The 19,860-nt window shown below is 44.4% G+C and overlaps 1 protein-coding gene across 4 annotated transcripts; it reads left to right on the forward strand.

Moving 5' to 3' along the window:
• The first annotated feature begins 1,103 nt into the window (after positions 1–1,103).
• DDX25 (DEAD-box helicase 25) lies at positions 1,104–15,558 on the forward strand. 4 transcript variants are annotated; one of them, XR_007130914.1, is made up of 13 exons: positions 1,104–1,295; positions 1,910–1,976; positions 2,223–2,267; positions 2,782–2,917; positions 4,452–4,544; positions 4,627–4,729; positions 5,610–5,724; positions 6,933–7,110; positions 10,245–10,482; positions 11,775–11,937; positions 13,943–14,131; positions 15,045–15,170; positions 15,342–15,558. XR_007130914.1 is itself a non-coding variant. In XM_047753696.1 (12 exons), exons 1-12 carry the CDS (start codon positions 1,233–1,235, stop codon positions 15,104–15,106), a joined length of 1,452 nt encoding a protein of 483 aa, XP_047609652.1. In that variant the 5' UTR covers positions 1,104–1,232; the 3' UTR covers positions 15,107–15,330. The 4 variants fall into 4 exon arrangements, 3 of the variants coding, with proteins under 3 accessions (XP_047609652.1, XP_047609653.1, XP_047609654.1); XM_047753696.1 differs by lacking the exon at positions 15,342–15,558 and having other exon boundaries at positions 15,045–15,330; XM_047753697.1 differs by lacking the exon at positions 15,342–15,558 and having other exon boundaries at positions 6,993–7,110; positions 15,045–15,330.
• The last annotated feature ends 4,302 nt before the right edge of the window (positions 15,559–19,860 follow it).

Genomic DNA, 19,860 nt, shown 5'->3' on the forward strand with positions numbered 1-19,860 from the left:
TTGGCCACCAACAAGGCAGAATCTGGGGCATGCGATAGGATAAAAGTAAAAGATAGGATTAATTCTAGTGTGCTAAAATAACAGAAAAGTAAATTTTTTCAAATAGCCGTTATCTTTACATGAAAACAAAGAAACTGGCCTAATTTATAGGTACTTAAATTAGTAGAAAGTTACTCTTGAGAATCAAAAACATTTACAATTAAACTGAATCCACATGAAAAGGCTGAAAAGAAATATGACGATCTCAAACGACTGAGATGTCTGAGAGTGACCAGAGATGGGGAGTCTTGCTTCAGCACCACGGAGAGATCATAACACGGTTTTTGTTAGGCCCAGAAATGCTGATCCAGATCTCAAGATTCCAGTTAGAAAACTGGAAGAAAAATAGAGTCCGGTTCTTTTGTCCAAATTTAGCAATCATTAGTGCAAGGAATCGATCTATCTGCAAGGATTACGCAGGTACAGGTAGGAGGTGAAGATTGTACCGAAAGGAAAACCGTTTTCTCCGGAGTACTTTAGCAAGAGGCACCTATCAGAATTAAACTGAAAAAACCAGCCTGTGGAAACATTACAGGTATCCAATAACAGGGACAATAGCTAGAACTTGAACGAGTTTACTTCCTCTTTGCATCTCTCGCATTCGAATGCATTTGTCAGGTGAAACACACCCATTCTGAGTCTCCACTTTCCTATGCAATTCGCTAGGCTTTCTAACACCTTGCAGTGAAGAAACGGAAGTTTGGGGGGTAGGAGGACGCGGGCGTGAGAGCTTGAAGTACGGTGCAGGGATCCTGCCTTACCACCAGGAGACTAATCTGGGGAGAAGGTGGTGGGGTAAGAGAGGTAGGACTCTCGAATCTGTGCAAAGACTGCTGCCTAAGGCTTACAGTACTGCTGCTGTTGACTTAGCATAGGTCGGCCGCAGGTGTGCTTTTACAGCGATAGCGTCCAGGCCGGGTTTCTAACGCCTGGTGCAGGTAGGGGGCTGATCCAACAGAAACCTTGCTGCTGGAGGATCTCTACATCCCGCTCCCTAGTCCTGCGCCCCACCCCCCACTCCTCTCCCGACTCCTCCCACTTCCCCAGAGCTCCCGCGCCTGCGCGCGGCGGGTGTTTTCCCTGTACCCCCGCGCCGCCCTCCTAAGAAAGATAATTGGCCGCTGGGTGGGGCCCGGCACCGCCTCGCGCCTGGTGTGGTCGCACGTGCTGGGGCGGAAGCCGAGATCACAGCTATGGCGTCGTTACTTTGGGGAGGCGACGCCGGGGCTGCGGAGAGCGAGCGGCTGAACCGCCACGTAACCGCCAATGAGCCGGGGAGGGCAAGGGGGCGGGGGCTAGAACAGCACTCTCAGAGGGAAATGTGCAGGGGAGGGGAAGGGGGAGCCCCGCTAGCGTTTTGGAGTGGGCTGTCAAATGGCAGAGGGGAGATGTGGCAAGGATTTGGAAGAGGCCCGCGGGAGAGGCGACCCTGAGAGAAATAAGACCTTTGGTTTGAAAGGGCAAAATGAAGACACCTGCGGGAGGGAAAGCAGCTGGTAACCCCGGCTAGACCCTGAGTTTTCTGCTCTCTTGATTTGACATTGAGCCTCAGCTAGCTTCCATCTCATCTACCAACTCGCCTTCTATCTACCATACCTTACTTCTGCTGTGACTCCCAAGGAGTGTCACATTTAGACTAGAGGCTAATAAAGAGGATCTTCATTTACAGGGGCAGCAGAAAGTCTCCAGTTTTAGGATAATTCATACGGGACACCTCTTCCCGAAAGGAATTCATTAATACGTAACATTGCAAAGGAAAAAGTATTGGGATGGTCTTCCCTGCCTCCCCTCTGGCCCCTGTTAGGGGGTAGCACTGGGCTGCTTGATGGCTTGCTTCCTAAGGTTGACTGAAATTTGTATCTTTCAATAGTTTTCAAACCTCATCCACCCCCCGAAGAACCTTCGGGGTATTAAGAATACTACTGTCCCAAACATAGGTGAGTAAAGCAAACTGGCCTCGACTCATTAAAAAGCATTGCTTTCCTCATGTCCCTGGCAACCTGGGCTCCCTTAATTTAACATTCAAGGCCGACCACTACTTTCACCATCTTTTTACCCACTCCTCCACTGCTTAGTTCTTCCTGATGTGCACACTATAGAATGAGCAAGGGAAACTGGGACAATACAGTCTACATTTCTGCTTAGCAATTGTCTTTACAGTTGTTTCTCTTCCATCCTTGTAGATGGTTCTGTTAATAACACTGAAGAAGATGATGAAGAAGAAGTAGGTAGGAAATAAATTCATTTGCGTGTATTTACTGGCATTATTTTACTGGTTTCAGTTACTTATGACTTTCACACTGTGAATAATATCTTAATTGGAAAAGAACCATCTGCGGGTCTGTTTTCTTTATGAATATGAATATTAGAAGAAATGTTAACTTAGCAGTGAGGATTATTTCTTTAGAGGAAGTTGAAATCAAATATATGGGAATGGGTTAGGAATTTTCAGCCGCCAAGGAAAAATTAGGTCTGGTGTCAGTGGATATTGTCTTACTTGAGGTTAGAGGCTGGTGTAGCTGCAGAGCATAAGAAACTGGATCCTCATTGGGGAAAAAAAAAAAAAAAGAATTTTCAGTGCTGTGTCATTCTTTCTAGAACCTTCTTTAAGAAGAAAAATGAGAGTAGGAGCACTTGCTTAATATACAACCACTGAGTGGAAGGAAGCAACTTATTAGATGGCAGTCAGGAGGCTTGACTTTCCCCCTGCAATATCCCTTTTTTCAATCCTTGCTTTTCTAGTGGATTTGGCAGCTAATTCACTCTTAAACAAGTTAATCCGGCAGTCCTTAGTAGAATCCAGTCACCGAGTTGAAGTCTTACAAAAGGATCCCAGCTCTCCACTCTACTCAGTGAAAACATTTGAAGAGCTGCGGCTGTGAGTATTTTTACATCAAGTGTAGGAAATGCCGGAAAACATTGAACAGAACAAACTAATCTGCTAATAATAAAAACCATCTTCATGTTCTAATATTCAATATTCAAATGAGATGTGGACATTTTGCATGCAGTGAAAATACATCTCAAAGAGGAACTCTAGGGCATCTAAATTGTGCAACTTGAGAACATTTTTGATGGTAAAATACTTGAACCTTGCTGGGCTGAGAGGGCTAGGTAAGCTAGACACAGCCTTATTGCTGCTTACCACACCAGAACACAGATAGCAGAGATTTTTCATGGCCTGGAGTTCCTGTTGTGGCCAAGCAGGTTAAGAACCTGACATAGGGTCCATGAGGATGCAGGTTTGATCCCTGGCCTTGCTCAAGGGGTTAAGGATCCCGTATTGCCACAAGCTGGGGCTTAGACCTGCAGCTGCAGCTGCAATTTGACCCCTAGCCCAAGAACTTCCATATGCCATAGGTGCAGCCATAAAAAGAAAAAAAAAAATTTGTAGCCCAAATATCCTCCCATATCCCCTTGAGATAAGTTACAACTTTTACCTTCCTAATTATGTCTTATTTTAAATGGTATTTAAATGAGTAACTTTCCCAAATGAGTTTGCATTTCCTAGGAGTTTATCAGTTGGCATTAATGAAATGTAGTTGTTAACAGAGAGAATTACTGATACGAACTTATGTAAGGGGTCGGAAATCCAAAATCCCAGTGTCTGTTTTCTAAATAGAAGGAGAAGCTTACCTGTGATTAAAATTTGGCTGTCAGTAATCTATCTATTAATCTACCAATTAAGCGCATCCAAAATGTGCACATCATTGTGTGGAAGTGTTCCAGCCTACTTCACTTTATTTTCTTTCTAACATCTATCACAAGATCCCAGGAAAGACGCATTTAAGAATACTGGCTCAGAATGAGCTAATGTGTCTTCTGCTCCTTGAGAGAATTGATATAAGAATCACCTAAATTAAATTTGTCTTCTCTGAAAATTGACATTTTTCATTGATTTAAAAAAGTAAATGGAAGTTCCCTTGTGGCTCAGCAGGTTAAGGGTCAGGCGTTGCTGCAACTGTGGCACAGGTCACAACTGTGACTTGGATTGGATCCCTGGCCTTAGGAACTTCCACATGTTGAGGGTGCAGCAAAAAGGAAGGAAGGAACGATAAATTTCACTTAGTTTTCAGCTCATGTGGAAAATATAACTCTCCTGGAAAATCAATATAGTTCTATCAGAATAGTTTTTCCTTTTCCTTTTCTTGATTCAGCAGAAAGTCCAATGCCAGGCCCTTATTGCTGTCCTTGGCCTAAGCTTATGACCTAACTTATTATTTTTAGTGGTCCAACTGTACAGGCATGATTGTGTATGTTTGGGAATTGAGGTATAGATTGTGTATTTCTAAACTCCTTTTTATATTCAATTGCAAAGTAGCCTAAGTAGAAATGCACCTTTCAGGTTTGTGTTTCTGAGGCTACTGACCAATCACAGGCTTTAAGTATTCGATTTTTTTTTTTTTTGACAGAAAGGAAGAGTTACTAAAAGGGATCTATGCAATGGGATTTAACAGACCATCCAAAATTCAAGAGATGGCGCTCCCTATGATGCTGGCACACCCGTGAGTTTCCAGAGTAGTGGTATGCCAACTTGGGAATTTTTAGTCTCATAGTTCGTTTATGCCTATCTCTTCTTTTCTACAGACCACAGAACCTCATAGCCCAGAGCCAGTCTGGAACAGGAAAGACAGCTGCTTTTGTCTTGGCAATGCTAAGCAGAGTTAATGCCTTGGAATTGTTTCCACAGGTAAGGAAAGGCTGAGAGAAAGATGGGAATGCTTGCAATGCCAATGATACTTTAGTAATGGGCACTTTTGCGGCAATGACGCAGTGATATTTGGAATAGATGTGCTTTCATAAAATCACTGAGTACTGGACAGCAGTATGGGGCCAGGACTGAGAATACAAGCTTTATAGTTTGGTTCCAATCCCAGTCTCTCACTTTACCAGGAACGTTTTAGGCAAGTTAGTAAATCTTTCTGAGTATGTTTTCTTGTCTATAAAGATAACATTCTATGAAGGTATGGATTATAGTTGTTTTGTTCACCCTTGAACCCTAACACTGAGCACAGTTCTTGGCTTATAGAAACCACCCATTAAACATTGAATGAATGAATGGATGAATGCTTGCTTCATAGGATTGTGGTGTAAATTGAGTGAAATAATACACATTTTTAGCACTGTGCTCTATACAAAGTGAGCACGTAGTAGTGACAACTAGATGGCTATAGATCACCTTGTCCCTCTCACTCATTTAGCGGAGGAGGAAAATGAAGCTTGGAGAGGGAAAAGTCACACATAAGATCATAGGTGTCAGTGAGTGACTGAGCAGGGCCTGGAACTGAGCTTGCCCTTCTCTCAGCCTAGTTTCCACTCATGGAAAGTATCTGGTGATCTTCCCCTCTTTCTCCAGCCTGTACTCATCAATTTGTTTGACAAACTGGGAATGCCAGTTTTGGGTGCCCTCAAAGCTATGGGGAAACAAAGGTTTACAGCAACAAAATATTCTAGTCAATCCAAATCTCCCATTTCACTCTGAGCCTTTTCCTCTATAAATTTTAATTGTATTTCAGAATTGCATGATGACTGTTACGAACCTTTCTCCTTTCCACTTCTCTCCCTCTCAGTGCCTCTGCCTGGCTCCTACTTATGAATTGGCTCTGCAAACTGGCCGTGTGGTGGAACGGATGGGGAGATTCTGTGTGGATGTTCAAGTGATGTACGCCATTCGAGGAAATCGAAGTATGTACCAGCAAGCCAGTCCTGGCTGATATTGTAATTCCTGACTCTACCACTAAGACACATGGTATATACCTTCTCTGCTTTCTCGCCTCTAAAATGGGGTCTATAATGGCACCTGTATCATAGAGTTGTTACTGGACGAACAGCTAAATGAAATGAAATGAAATAGCTAAAACACTGTGCACACCCTGGCACATGACAATGACCCTGTAAGTGTTAGCTGCATCATTTCCCACATCCCAAAAGAGGATGCTTTTGCCTGTTCTTTTCCGTGAGGCTCAGTTGTTTTGTGCAGAACCACTTTTATTGTTTTCCTTTCTCATTAAAGGATTATATGCGTATAGTGAAAAAAAATCTAAATTGCAGAAACACAGGGAATTCAAAGGTAAAAGTGAAAGTTGTTCTTCCTTTCAAAAACCTATTTCCCAAGACAGCTAAGGTTTTGTTAACAAATCTTTGTTCTTTTGTTTTTGACTGTTTATAAAAATGGGAGCATTTTTTCCCATACTGTTCAAAATCTTACATGTTTGAAACATCTTTCCATGTCAGTACGTATAGCCCCAGCTCATTCTTTTGACTCACTGTGTAATATTCCATCATTTATTTCATGTAACCTGCTGAGTGACATTTTGATTGTTTCCATTTGAGGAAGTAGGGCTTTCATGCTGTGCTAGTGTTTCTATAGGACAATGGCAATGCTGCAGGGGCTTTTCATGTGGTTGTGGGGTGGAATCAAATATGCAACCCTGGAGTTCCCAGTCGTGGCTCAGTGGTTAATTAATCTGCCTAGGAACCATGAGGTTGCAGGTTTGATCCCTGGCCTCGCTTGGTGGGTTAAGGATCTGGCCTTGCCATGAGCTGTGGTGTAGGTTGCAGATGCAGCTCAGATCTCACGTTGCTGTGGCTGGGGTGTAGGTCTGCAGCTACAGCTGATTAGACCCCTAGCCTGGGAACCTCCATATGCCGAGGGTGTGGCCCTAGAAAAGACAAAAAAAAAAAAAAAAGGAACCAAATATGCAACACTGTTATCATTACCATAAACCTAGAAACTCTGGAATTTATCCTAAAGCTCTGCAAAATCAAAAACCCACAAAGACCCTCAGGGTTTGCACTGGTAAAACCATTATGAAATATGCTGTGTTGCCAGCATTGTGGACTGTTAGAGTGGTTTGCATCTGAAGGAGGCCTTCAAACCCTTTTCTCCCTAGTTCCCAGAGGCACTGACATCACCAAACAGATTATAATTGGCACTCCTGGGACTGTCCTAGATTGGTGTTTCAAGCGAAAATTAATTGATTTGGCTAAGATTCGTGTGTTTGTCCTGGATGAAGCAGATGTGATGATCGACACACAAGGATTCTCAGACCAAAGCATTCGTATTCAAAGGTAATCTTCCCATCCATCCTTTTTTCCTGGATCTTCTGTCCAGATGAGGGATTTCATTTGTCTGCTGCTTCTAATTGTCTTCACTGCTTATTCCTCACTTCCTTCATCTTTAAAACAAGTTTGGGGAAGCTCCCATTGTGGCTTAGTGGGTTAAGAACCCAATATAGTGTCCATAAAGATGCAGGTTCAATCCTTGGCCTTGCTCAGTGGGTTAAGGATCCAGAGTTGCTATGGCTATGGTGTAGGTTGGCAGCTGCAGCTCTTTGTTTATGCCTAGCCTGGGAACTTCCATATGCTGCAAGTATGACCGTAAAATAAATACATAGATAATTATATTTAAATAAAATAAATAGATAATTAGATTAAAATAGATAAAATAATTAAATAGATAATTAGATTAAAATAAAATAAAACAAATTCTTATGATTTTCACCAGCTCAACAGGTCTTCAGCCTGCTGTAATTTCCTAATTTTTTCAGCTTCTAATCTTTGACTGCTTTGCTTTTGTGCCGCAGGATTACAGATCGAAACCATATAGTGGGTCTGCACCAAATTTTGCTAATAGTCTTATATTTCGAGCACAATTCTAAAAGAATTGATTAAAACTTGATAGTGCTATTGTGAGGACACAGTAACCTGGGATCAGGAGACTAGTGTTCTAGTCCTGATTTTGCCTGTGGATATTAAATAAATCTCAACTTCCTAGGCTCCTCTCCCAGGATCACCAAGAGGCTTAAAATTGAAGATTATCTGGCTAAACCTGAGGTTTAGTGTATCAGAATTTCTGGGAGTGGGCTTCAGGAATCTGTATCACTTATTTTTATTTATTTATTTATCTTATTTATTTTGCTTTTGAGGGCTACACCCGCGGCATATGGAGATTCCCAGGCTAGGGTCCAACTGGAGCTATAGCTGCTGGCCTACGCTACAGCCACAGCCACGCAGGATCCGAGCTGCATCTGTGACCTACACCACAGCTCACGGCAATGGCAGATCCTTAATCCACTTGAGAAAAGCCAGGGATCGAACCCTTAATCTCATGGTTCCTTGTCAGATTTGTTTCGCTGGACCACAACGGGAACTCCTGAATTTTTCAAATTCAAGTGCCTAAGAGATGTGGGAGTATATTTTGTGTTGCTGTGATTTGACACATCACTTGATGTAGGCATTAAAGTTCCCCACATGTTCACCCACAGGATATTTTACTTGCATCCTCTGAACCAGGAAATGTAACTTCATTCAGTTTCATAGGGATATCAAGGGAAGGATATAGTCATGTGTTTCCCTTTGTGTGGTGTCACCAAGCTAATTCAGCATCCATTGTTGCCAGCTGAGCACTGGTGTGCTTGGAGGAGACCAAAACCCCTTAGTTTAGAGGTATTGCCTATCTCAATCTGAATTTGTGTGATTCACTTTCTATATAGGCATCCCTTCTCTGCCACACCTAGTCCCAAACTGGTCTCATTTGTGCAAGATGCTCTGTTTCCGTTATTTATCTCTTTAAGCCAGTTGAATGTGTCCCTCCATCTGTCACTAAAATAACACAGTCGGGTACCTTTTTCTGTCCTTTTGGATCACACTGGCATTGTCCTCTGTTTCTTTTTCATAGCTTCCTTGTGTTATGGATGTAACATATCTGTAACACCATAAAGGTACATGGATGTCTACAGTTATCTCTTGAAGGATATTAATTATAGTATTGGAATTTTTTTCTCAACACCTGTATTACCTGTTTCATTTTGCTTGTTGGCTAGAGTCTCTGTCTTCATGGCAGGCCTTTCCTTCTCATATCTGGTGATACTGGACTAGCCTTTCACAATCTGAGCTGAGGAACTAGAAGGCTTATTGACAGCTCAGTGTGCATGGTTGGGGCTTGTAACTTAGAAGCTTTACTTTAATGTGATTGTCACCTGGAGGTATGTAATGTCTCTAATTTCCTTCCTGGGACGTTCGGTTGCTGGCATCCTGGAAGCAGTGCTGGGGAATGGACTGAGAGGGGTCTACCATTCAGTATGTGTGTTTTTGCTTGATACGCTATTTCAGTGCTCTGCTACCCTCACATTCTACTGAGACTCTTCTGCTTGTACATGCTTAGCTGCCCAAGTAAGGTGGGTCCAGTTACTCCTCATATATGTTTTCAGCCAGTCTTCCTATTTAAAAAATTTTGGCCAAAGATCCAGCAAGACTCCCTTCTTGCCATCCCTTACCAGTAAGTTGATATGTTTAAATAGAGCAGTAAATGAAAGATGCAGAAATCCAGGAAAGATTTAATAGTCAAAAAGGGCTTTCTACTCAAGAGAATATAAAGTAAAATTAGAGTATGTATGTTGGTTGTTCATCTGTACATTGTTCAGTTTTCCTTACTTTTGCTTAAAATACATTAAATCACAGCACTAATAAAAATATAATGCAAACCAGGTGTATAATTTAAAATTTTCTGGAGTTCCCATTGTGGCTCAGCAGGTTAAGAATCCAACTAGTATCCATGAGGATGCAGGTTCAATCCCTGACCTCCCTCAGTGGGTTACAGGATCCAGCATTGCTGCAAGCTGCGGTTTAAGTCACAGACACAGCTTTGATCCTGCATTGCTGTGGCTGTGACATAGGCTGCAGCTCTGATTTGACCCCTAGCCTGAGAACTTCCATATGCTGTGGGTGCGACCCTAAAAAGATAATAAATAAAAATAAATAAATAAATAAATAAATAAATAAACTTTTCTGATAGCCACCTTAAAAAAAAAAGAAACAGGTGAAATTCATGTTATAGTATCTTTTCTTTAACCTGAATATCAAAAAATAGCTTCCTAACAAGGAATCAGTGTTAGCAACATAAAAATTATTAATGAGCCCATCTGCCCTAAGAAGAAGATTGGCATGAAAACCTCCAAACCCTCCGGAACACTTACCTAGTCTTCACTCTGGAGCCCCACATTCAGCTTATGCATTTTCCCAAATTCCTGGTGGGAAGGAGGGACTTTACCACAGCATAGTCATTGCTGCAGTGCACACCGGCCCCAGGGCAGGATTCAGGGTCAAGACAGCTGAGGCAGTGGGCATCAAGTGCTGGAAGCTGCCCCCAGGAGAGTGACAGGCATGGCAGCCGGGTGATGGCCTTCCTCTGCCCTCTCTTACAGAGCTTTACCCTCTGGGTGCCAGATGCTCCTCTTTTCAGCGACCTTTGAAGACTCTGTGTGGCAGTTTGCTGAGCGAATCATTCCTGACCCTAATGTGATCAAGTTACGAAAAGAGGAGCTGACCCTGAACAACATCCGACAGTATTATGTATTGTGTGGGAATAGGAAAGACAAGTATCAAGCTCTGTGCAACATCTATGGAGGCATCACCATTGGCCAGGCCATCATCTTCTGCCAGGTAATCCTGAGCTCGTCTTCCTCATGCCCAGACCTCCCTGCAGGCAGAGGCAGGGACAGTAAGACTAGTAAGTGCCATAGAGCTGGGCACCACGGTCTCGGCACTTTTTGTATATTATGCTGTTTAATCTTCAGAGCAATTCTGAGTGGAAATTGTCTGTGTTTTAGGGGTAAAACTTAGAAAGGTTAAGTAATGGAATAGGTCTTCAGTGTGAACAGAGGGCATCCTTCTTTTAGAAGGACTGCTTCTAACATTTCCCCATTTAGGTTGATGTGTATCATAGGGTTTTCATAGATACACATCAGGTTAAGAATATTATTTTCTCAGAATTCCTAACCCAACCTGGAGTTAAGAACCCGACTAGTACCCATGAGGATGTGGGTTCAATCCCTTGCCTCTCAGTGGGTTAAGGATTGGGCGTTGCCATGAGCTGTGGTGTAGGTTACAGATGCAGTTCGGATCCTCAGTTGCAGTGGCTGTGGTATAGGCAGTTCCGATTTGAACCCTAGCCTGGGTACTTCCATATGCCCTTTAAAAAAAAAAAAAAGAGAGAGAGACAGAGACAAAAAGAAAATTCTTTTCTCTTCCTAACTTACTTACTATGAGCAAGGTAACCACTCAATTACTCACTATTAATAGCCTCTTATTTTTCTTTTCATATTTACTTTTCTTATCTGACATTTTTCATGTTCTCATCTTGTTTGTATTTTCTCATTACCATGTGGCCGCCAGCAGCTCCACAAGAGTGGGATCTCACCTGTCTCACTGACCTGCCTGCCCCACCCACCCCATACCCCCAACACAGGACAGCCCTGGAAACACACTTGTAAAGGAAAGCTCAGCTCTGCCCAGCCAGACCAGCCATGTAACCTTGAGCACATTGCTTAGTGGTTTTAAGCTCTGAGTTTATTTTTTAGTTTTTTAAATGACATTGGGTATCTACTTCATCGAATTATTATGAAAGCAGCTGAGCATGATGCAGGTAAAGGCTTTAGCAAGGTTAACATTATCAGGTTACCTCATTTGTGGTCAGACAACCAGGAGGGGTGGGCGAGTGCCTTATTCTGTTTCATGGCTGAGAAGCTGAGCTCTGACAGGTGGAGAGGATGTGACCGTTAAAAGCACTGGGGGTGAGGGGTGGGAAGGGAGAATTCCCTGTCACATTCAAAGGTCCTTCTAGGCAAAACTCCTCTGCAGCCCTCCTGGCTCCCCTGCCCTGCAGACATGAGCACTGCACACACAGCCAGGCTGCTTTAACTTGGGTGCTCTGCTGGGTTTTGATTTTCATGCAGACTCGTCGAAATGCCAAATGGTTGACTGTGGAGATGATGCAGGATGGCCACCAAGTGTCTTTGTTAAGCGGAGAGCTGACTGTGGATCAGCGAGCTGCCATCATTCAGAGGTTTCGGGATGGAAAGGAGAAAGTTCTTATAACGACCAACGTCTGTGCTAGAGGTGTGTGTGTGCGTGTGTGCGAGCCCGCAAGCACTCTTAAGGTGAAGTTTATTGAGGTTCCATTTACAATGAAAATTCACTCTTTTTAAGGATATGGTTCAGTGAGTTTTAGCAAACAAATATAGTCACGTGCCCATCACTGTAATCAAAATACGGAATATTTCCATTTCCCCTCCAAGTTGCCTTACGCTCCTTTGCAAATCAGTTTCTGCAACTAATGGCCCCTGACAACTACTGACCAGATTTCTCTGTATTTTTGTTTCTTCCAAAATGATATATAAGTTAAATCATATGATTAGTAGCCTTTGTGTCCACCTTGTTCCACTTGACATAACACTTTGGGATTCATCAACAAACGTGTTGTTACATGTTTCAGTGGGTCTTTCCGTTTTACTGCTAAGTAGTGTTCCACTGGCTGTGGGTGCCACGGTTCATCCATTCACCAGATGATAAACATTTGGATTGTTTACAGCTTGGGGCTGTCTTGAATAAATCTGTAATAAACATTCATGTATAGGGTTTATGTAGACATATGTTTTCATTCTCTTGGGTGAATACCTAGGAATAGGATTTCTGGGTCATATGGCAAGTGTATATTTAGCTCTGCAGGAAACCGCAAAACTCTTTTCCTAAAGTGGCATCTTGCATTTCCACCAGCAATGCATGAGAGTTCCGATTGTTCTGCATCCCTGTCAGTAACTGGTATTGACACTCTTTTTTCATTTGAACCTTTCTAGTAGATGTGTGTGGTGTCTGGTGTTTTTAACTTGTGTTCCCTAATGACTCATGATGTTGGTCATCTGTGAGGTGTTTTTAATTTTAAACCTGTTATCTACTGGGAAAAAAAAATCTTTGTTTTTTCAAGTGGACTGCCTTCCTACCCTCCTCATTCCTCCTGTCTCCTTGCCCCATACTCAAACCATGTTTCCTAATTTATTGCTAGTTCTACAGATGGAACTGAGGACTGGCCATGAGTGCTGAGCTTGGCACTTTGGAGGAGGAGGAGCCTGGAAAATGATGAGGTTCCTACCGCTCGAGAGCTCACTGCCTCGGCTCCTGACTCTCTAGACCGGCACTCTCCAGTAGACATTTTTGCATTAATAGAAGTCTCCTGTTCTGTGCTGTCCAGTTGGCAGCCACTAGCCATATATGGTGGCTATTAAGCGCTTGGAGTGTGCCTAGTGTGGCTGAAGAGCTGGATTTCTAACTTGTATTAATTTAAATAGCCAACATGAGGCTAATGGTTACCATATTGAACAGCACCACTCTAGACCCCATAGGAAAGAGGGCACATAATGCTCCAGAGTCAAAGCAGAGTGCAAGGAGGACAAGGATTATGCCCCAGAGAGCTATTAATGTTGGGGGATGGAAGCTTTGGACTAGCACAGAAGTCTTCCTGGGGAACATGAGACGTGAAAGGTGTTGAAGGAAAAGGAGAATGCAGTTTGATGAGAGTTTAGTTTCTCTGGGAAGTGGCAAGACTCTGACTGCAGTGTTGAATTTGTCAGTCAGGAGGGAAAGAGAAGCAACTTAAGGGAGCTTGGAAGTCTTGAGTTGTTTGTACTTTATCTTTTGGGCAGTTGGACAACACAAGTGTTCTGGACATTGCTGCAGTGATCATGGTGAGGGATTAAAGGGGCAGGAGAAGAGAGGCTGGGGGTGGAAGGTGGGGGGGACCAGTCTGGAAACTGTTGTAACCATTGAGACAACAGATAAAACGACCTGACCAGAGGAATGGCCAGGGAATGGGATGGAGCTGGGGCTGCGTGGTGGGTGGGGGAATGGGGACGTGAGACTGAGGTGCTTCTACTGACTCTTATCTAGCATCATAGACATACATACTGTGCAAACTGCCTGACCAAAGGACCTGTTTCAGTTGTGTAAAAGCAGGTTTGATCTATAAATCGTGTCTAATAAATGAGAATTCCCTTGGCAAATGTGGTTCTTGAATAGCTGTGTCCTAAGGAAAAAGTTGCAGGACTCTGCAGTGTCCACCTTCTTCTAGGGATTGATGTGAAGCAGGTCACAATTGTTGTGAACTTTGACCTCCCTGTGAACCAAGCAGAGGAGCCAGACTATGAGACCTACCTCCACCGCATCGGGCGGACAGGCCGCTTTGGGAAAAAAGGCCTTGCCTTCAACATGATTGAGGTGGATAAGCTGCCTCTGCTGATGAAGATCCAGGACCACTTCAGTGAGTAGCACTCTTGTGGTCAGAGCTGTGTGCCTGCCCTTGTTGACAGTGACCAAGTGTGTCCCTGAGGCTCATGATAGGACGGGGGTGGGGCAGAAGCCATGGAGTAGGAGGCTTCTAATTCTCAGTGCCAGAGTTCTCACATGAGACACAGGATTCAATCATATGTGGTAGTTACAGAAAAATGGGGAAATCAAACGGAATTAATACAGGCTCAGGAGTTCCTTTCATGGCTCAGCAGTAACCCGACTATTGTACATGAGGACGCAGGCTCAGTCCCTAGCCCTGTTCAGTGGGCTAAGGATCCAGTGTTGCCATGAACTGGGGTGTAGGTTGCAGACGCGGCTCGGATCCTGAATTGCTGTGGTGTAGGCCGGCAGCTACACCTCCAATTGGATCCCTAGCCTGGGAACTTCCTAATACCATGGGTACAGCCCTAAAAAGACCCCCCCAAAAAAGGTTTGCAGACTGACTGCGCACCCTTTGGGGAAGATGATTAAGCACTCCTGTGTTAGGAGGGATGGGGGCAGAGAAAGAACCCTTAAGGTCCCTGTTGATAAGCAAAGCTCCCTGTTGCCAAGCAAAGCTCCCTGTTGCCATCCCCACCCCCATGCATATAGCCGCTTCACTGCTCAGCTCAGTCAGTCCCCTTCCCTGGCTCTCCTCACTGCACTGTGGCCTTTTTTCTGTCCCAAGGTATCTAGGCCTATTTTCTTGTTTGGTGCACTGATGCTGTTGGCATTAGTATTGGTTACTTGGATACCATCCCTTCCTTATCTAATCTGGAGAGGATCCCTATCCCCATGCTTTTCCATCGAAGTGTCACTGTCTTTAGAATGTAATGTAACTGGACAGAATGAAATCTCATTTAGGCCCTGGAATAAGACAATTCTATTCTCTTTTGTTCTTTTAGACAGCAATATTAAGCAACTTGATCCTGAAGACATGGATGAAATTGAAAAGATTGAATATTGAAGACAGAACTTTATCCTTTAAAAGTATTCTGGTTTATGTGAGAATGTCCCAGTAGGTTTTGAAGGTAATTTTTTATGTTGAGCCTTTTCAACATGAAACTGTCATATGTGGCAAAATAAATGTCATGGTAGCCTTAGTTTTAAGACCTGCGGTCTTTTGAACTAAATCGATGTGAAAGCACTTGATCCTTTTGAATAAAAAAGCAAGATTATTTCTCATTCTAATCTTTTCACAGGTCAACACCTTTGTGAGGGCCACTGGGATATTTGGGGATTTAGTTTATAGCATCTGAGCAGATCCTGCCTCTTGTGAGCATCTCACAGCACCACGAGATGGCAGTAGAATGTCACTGTTTTTGGAACTTGAGTTGGTCCAGCAAGTGAAAAGCAAAACATCTTCAGACTCTCAGACTGCCCCTTCCAGTTTCAGTGTCTTCCCTGCCCCTCCCCACCCCTCCCCACACACATACACACTCTTATGTGTAAGTGCAGGGGAAAACCTTTACAAAGTAAAACAATTTGGAAGAGAGAACATTTTGCTTCTTTTTTAATGTTTCAGCCGACATACAGATTTCAAAATATTTTTCTATTTTACTTCTTCATGCCTTCAAATTAGAGAAGATTTAATCCAGCATCAGTTATTTAATAGTCTCTGAAAATGTGGTTTTATTATAGGTGTTCCTTAAAAAGCAGATAGTGGGGGCGGGGCGAAGCTGCTTGCCTTTGTTAAAGAGGGGGCATTCAGGGAGCCAAAAGGTTTTGCTTTTAAGAACTTAGAGGGATATCTAAGAATCCTGGGCGTTTTCCTGCAAGTCGCATTGAGATGCTTCTCATTCCTCACATTGGCTACTAAAAAGTGAAATATGGGCTTGAGAAAATGGGGAGAAATTGATCCTCTCCCAGAAAGCCTGAGCATGTCTTGCAGCCCACAGCCAGAGCTCAGGTCCCAGCTCTGTCACACCAGACTGCCACCAGAAGCTTCGGTGAAAGTACCTGCCATCCCGGCGTAGGGGGATGTTTCTGGCATGTCTCTTTTGATATTCTACGTGCATGTCACCCTACCCATGTTTTATCCCTGTGAAATACATGGAAATTGCCCAGCTTCTCCACTCCACACCGGATATTTATTGTGCATCCTTATGGCAAACACCAAGGAAGAGAGATGAATAAGAGGTCACAGTCATTTCAGAACTCAGAGCGGAGAATCAGAATAAGCCAGTGTGATTTCAGTAATGAGCTTTGCTTGAGGAATGGGCACAGAAGAGACACCCCAACACCATCAGGCAGGCATCCCAGAGGAGAAGACACCCTGCATCTCCTTTTGCAAGAGAGAACCTAAGTTGCCTGGTACTTAGTACCCCCTTGCTGTCACCTAATGTAGGTCCACTGAGGCAGTGTTCCAGATCCGGCTCATTGCCAGAATTACCTGGAGAATTTGGGAAAATATAGCTTTCCTCCCCATACTGTACACAGAAAACTAGACTCTTAGGGAAGAGCCCAGAAGTACAGTTACAAAAGGGAGCTGAAAACATAGGTAAAGCACCAGATCCTAGGACTCAGGAAGGAGGCACTGGGGCAAAGAGAAGTCCTCAAGAGCAGACTCTATAAAATGTGGAGCCTCTACCTCGGAAGGTCCACCCACCTTCTCCTAATTCTACATCTGCCTTCTTCTCTGGGCTGTGATCAGCTTGTCCACTCAATACCCAGCAGCCAGCACAGCACTCAGCATATCATAGGCATTCAGTGGCACTTGTTCTGTTAATAGTCTCTTGCCATTTCGTCATTCACCAACTTTCTTCCCTGATGTTTTCCATTGTAGTTTTGAACCCCAATCATATGGCACAGGGTCAGTAAGCACAGGAAGTGTATCAAGATATTTCATTCTCTCTTACTACTTGGGAATCGAGTTGGACTTTGCATCATAGTCAGCCGAGCACTGGGGTCTCCTGAGTAAGACATGACCACTTCCCTTACCATTCAGCACTCCAGTGGAATCTCTGCCGTTACCCTCACAGAGGTCTTCAGTGGTTTCCATTTAGCAGCTGTTTCCACAGAGTCTGCAAACAGTGGGCATCCCTCCCCTTCCCCTCTGACCCTCTCCTCACTTCCCTTTGTCTCACCACCTAGGCGGCAGAAAGCCATCCGTGTTCTGTGTGCATCACAGCTGTCTTCACACTAACTGTCCAGTATAGAAAGTCAACATCCCAAGGCTGTTTTGCAGGGCACAGCCCCTTCCTCAGAACTGCCAGCATCTTCACATCTCCGGGCTGGGCTGGGTCAGGCCAGGGTGGTCCCTCTCTGTCGATGCCTGCCTGAGAAAGAGTAAATGGAGGAGCTGGGAACAGCCAGTTGATTCCAGTGCATCTGTGAGCTGGGTTAATCAGCTGTGTATTACTTGGCACCAGATATTAAACCAAATCCATTAGGTTTATCTTGGCCAGCCTCAGACTGCGAACATATTGAAATTCCCGATTACGTAGAGCAGGGCCGGGATTTCCAGTGGGAGCTGTGAGTGAACACCTCGCCGCTGGGGGCATGGGTCCTGGATGGTAGGTTCTGGACCTGAGGCAAACGTGTGGTCCTAGTCTGGTAGGATGTCTGACAGCCCTTCTCAGGAGGGGCTGAGGAAGTGCTGATGCTCCCAGCAAAGCCCGGGCCTTGGGAGAGCTGTGGCAGCCTCTGCAAGTGTGGTCAATTCTGGAAAGTCCCAGAGGATTGCTGGGGGGATGATCTCCCTTCCCAGACAAGACCCCGGGGAGTGGAGCCAGTTGTGTCCAGCCTTGTTCTGTTCTTTGTCCCTGAGAGGTTCAGTCTCCTTCCTTTGGACTCAGTGGGGGCCCAGGTCAGAAAGAGGGCCCAGGTGAGACAGCACAGCTGCTCGGGTGGATGCTTCAGGGGGGTCCAGGACAGGGGGCTCTCCGTGGGCCTGTGCTTCTTTGCCTTCTGAGCTCAGGAGCCTTCCTACTGCTGTCCAGACAGCCCTGCAGGCTGGTCCAGAGGGCGCATTAGTTTTCCCAAGGGACTAACAGAAGAGTCAGGTCCTCTTAAATCCTACCCCCACCCCACCCTCCTTCATTCTCAAGGGAATCACCATGTGTCCTGAAGACTCTCATGATATTGTAACCCACAGACAATGACGTATCACAGCCTTGCTGTGTGCTGCAGGGAACACCAGCTTTCTGTTTTGGGAACAATCCAGAAAGAACACCCCAGCATCTTCTGGCCCTCTTTTACCCATGGCTGAGAGAAGGGGTGGTGTTCTCTGTTCTCCCTCCCATCCGCTGACACCCCCTCCCCCACAACAGACATGGAGTTCCCACTGTGGAGCAACACCAGGGTGCAGGTTTGATCCCTGGCCTGGCACAGTGGGTTAAAGGATCCAGAGTTGCTGCAACTGCGGCAAGATTCACAACTGCAGCTCAGGTCTGATCTTTGTCCCGGGAATTCCATATGCTGTGGAGCAGCCAAAAAAAGGAAAAAGAAAAAAGAAAAAAAAGAAACACTTAGCCCCCCACCCTCCCCCCATTTCATTTCCTCTGATTTCTGGAAGCCAGAAAGTCCAAAATCAGGGTGCAGCAGGGATGGCATCTAGTGAAGTGAGGACTCTTTTCTGCCCACTCACAGTGTCCCCAAGTGGCAAGGAGGGCAGGCCTACACATCTATCTGGTGTCTCTAATGCCAAAGCCCCACTGTGGGGGCCTCCCCCTCATTGCCTAATTACCACCCCAAAGCCTCACCTCCAAATACTATCACATGGTTGGGAAGGGGGCAGTGGTTAGGGCTTCAACATAGGACTTTGGGGTGAGGGACAAACATTATGCCCTGTCTACCAAATAATACTTGACAATCTATCATTTTAGAATTTAGGTGGAGTTGAAGCACCACTATCTATTTTCTGAAAGAATTTTCTAAATGAAAATCTTTATAGATCTAGACAACTGCCTATTGCACTTTTCTTTGGGGATTCATCTTTTCCCGTAATTTATTTTCTGGTCACTAGAATAGCTGTGAGTTTCTACATTCCCATTTCTAGACTACATTTGTCATAAATGGGGAGAGTCATTTTGTGCTCAGTGCTTTTCTTCTGTTGGGAAGGTGATCCAGTCTCAGTTCCTTTTTGTGATTTGTGACCTGAAATCCCAGTTGGAAGGAAGCGATTGAGAAGGAAGCCCTGCTTTGTGAGAAGGTAGGAGGGGTGGCCTGTGCAGCAGCCTCAGGCATGGCTGAGAAGACAGAGCCTGCACAGGCTGCTCTGCAAGGTGGTGAGCTCCCCACTCATGGGAACATTCAATCATTTGGAAGCATCCATTACCCTTACTTAGGATGGATGCTGTAGTTCTGGTTCTTGAATTAGCCGAAAGTTAAATATGATAAAATGATCTCTGAGTCTCTGGCCTTTCTAAAACAGCACGTTTCCAGGACCCCACACAGCCGAGCTCCACCCACAGAAGAACACGAGCCACGGGATCTTTGCCCAGAGGAAGACTGTCTCCCACTAACGAAAAGAAAATGCAGCAGTTAACTACTAACTGCACCCTGTCCTAACTTTCAGATTCATTGGCTTCCCTGTGTGGCCATCTCATTACACTTTTCTTCATCAGCTTGTGCAGATGTGGATCATTTTAAATTTACTATTTACACACTAAAAGCCATAAAACAGCAAACAAAAGCGGTAGAGGGAAATTATCACAAATCTCATTGCTTCATCCTAGCACTTACTGTCTTGAAAGAGTCCTTTTTATCTTAATGTGTTTA

The sequence above is a fragment of the Phacochoerus africanus genome, chromosome 11, assembly GCF_016906955.1.
Source record: "Phacochoerus africanus isolate WHEZ1 chromosome 11, ROS_Pafr_v1, whole genome shotgun sequence".
In the NCBI taxonomy this organism is placed as follows: Eukaryota; Metazoa; Chordata; class Mammalia; order Artiodactyla; family Suidae; genus Phacochoerus; species Phacochoerus africanus.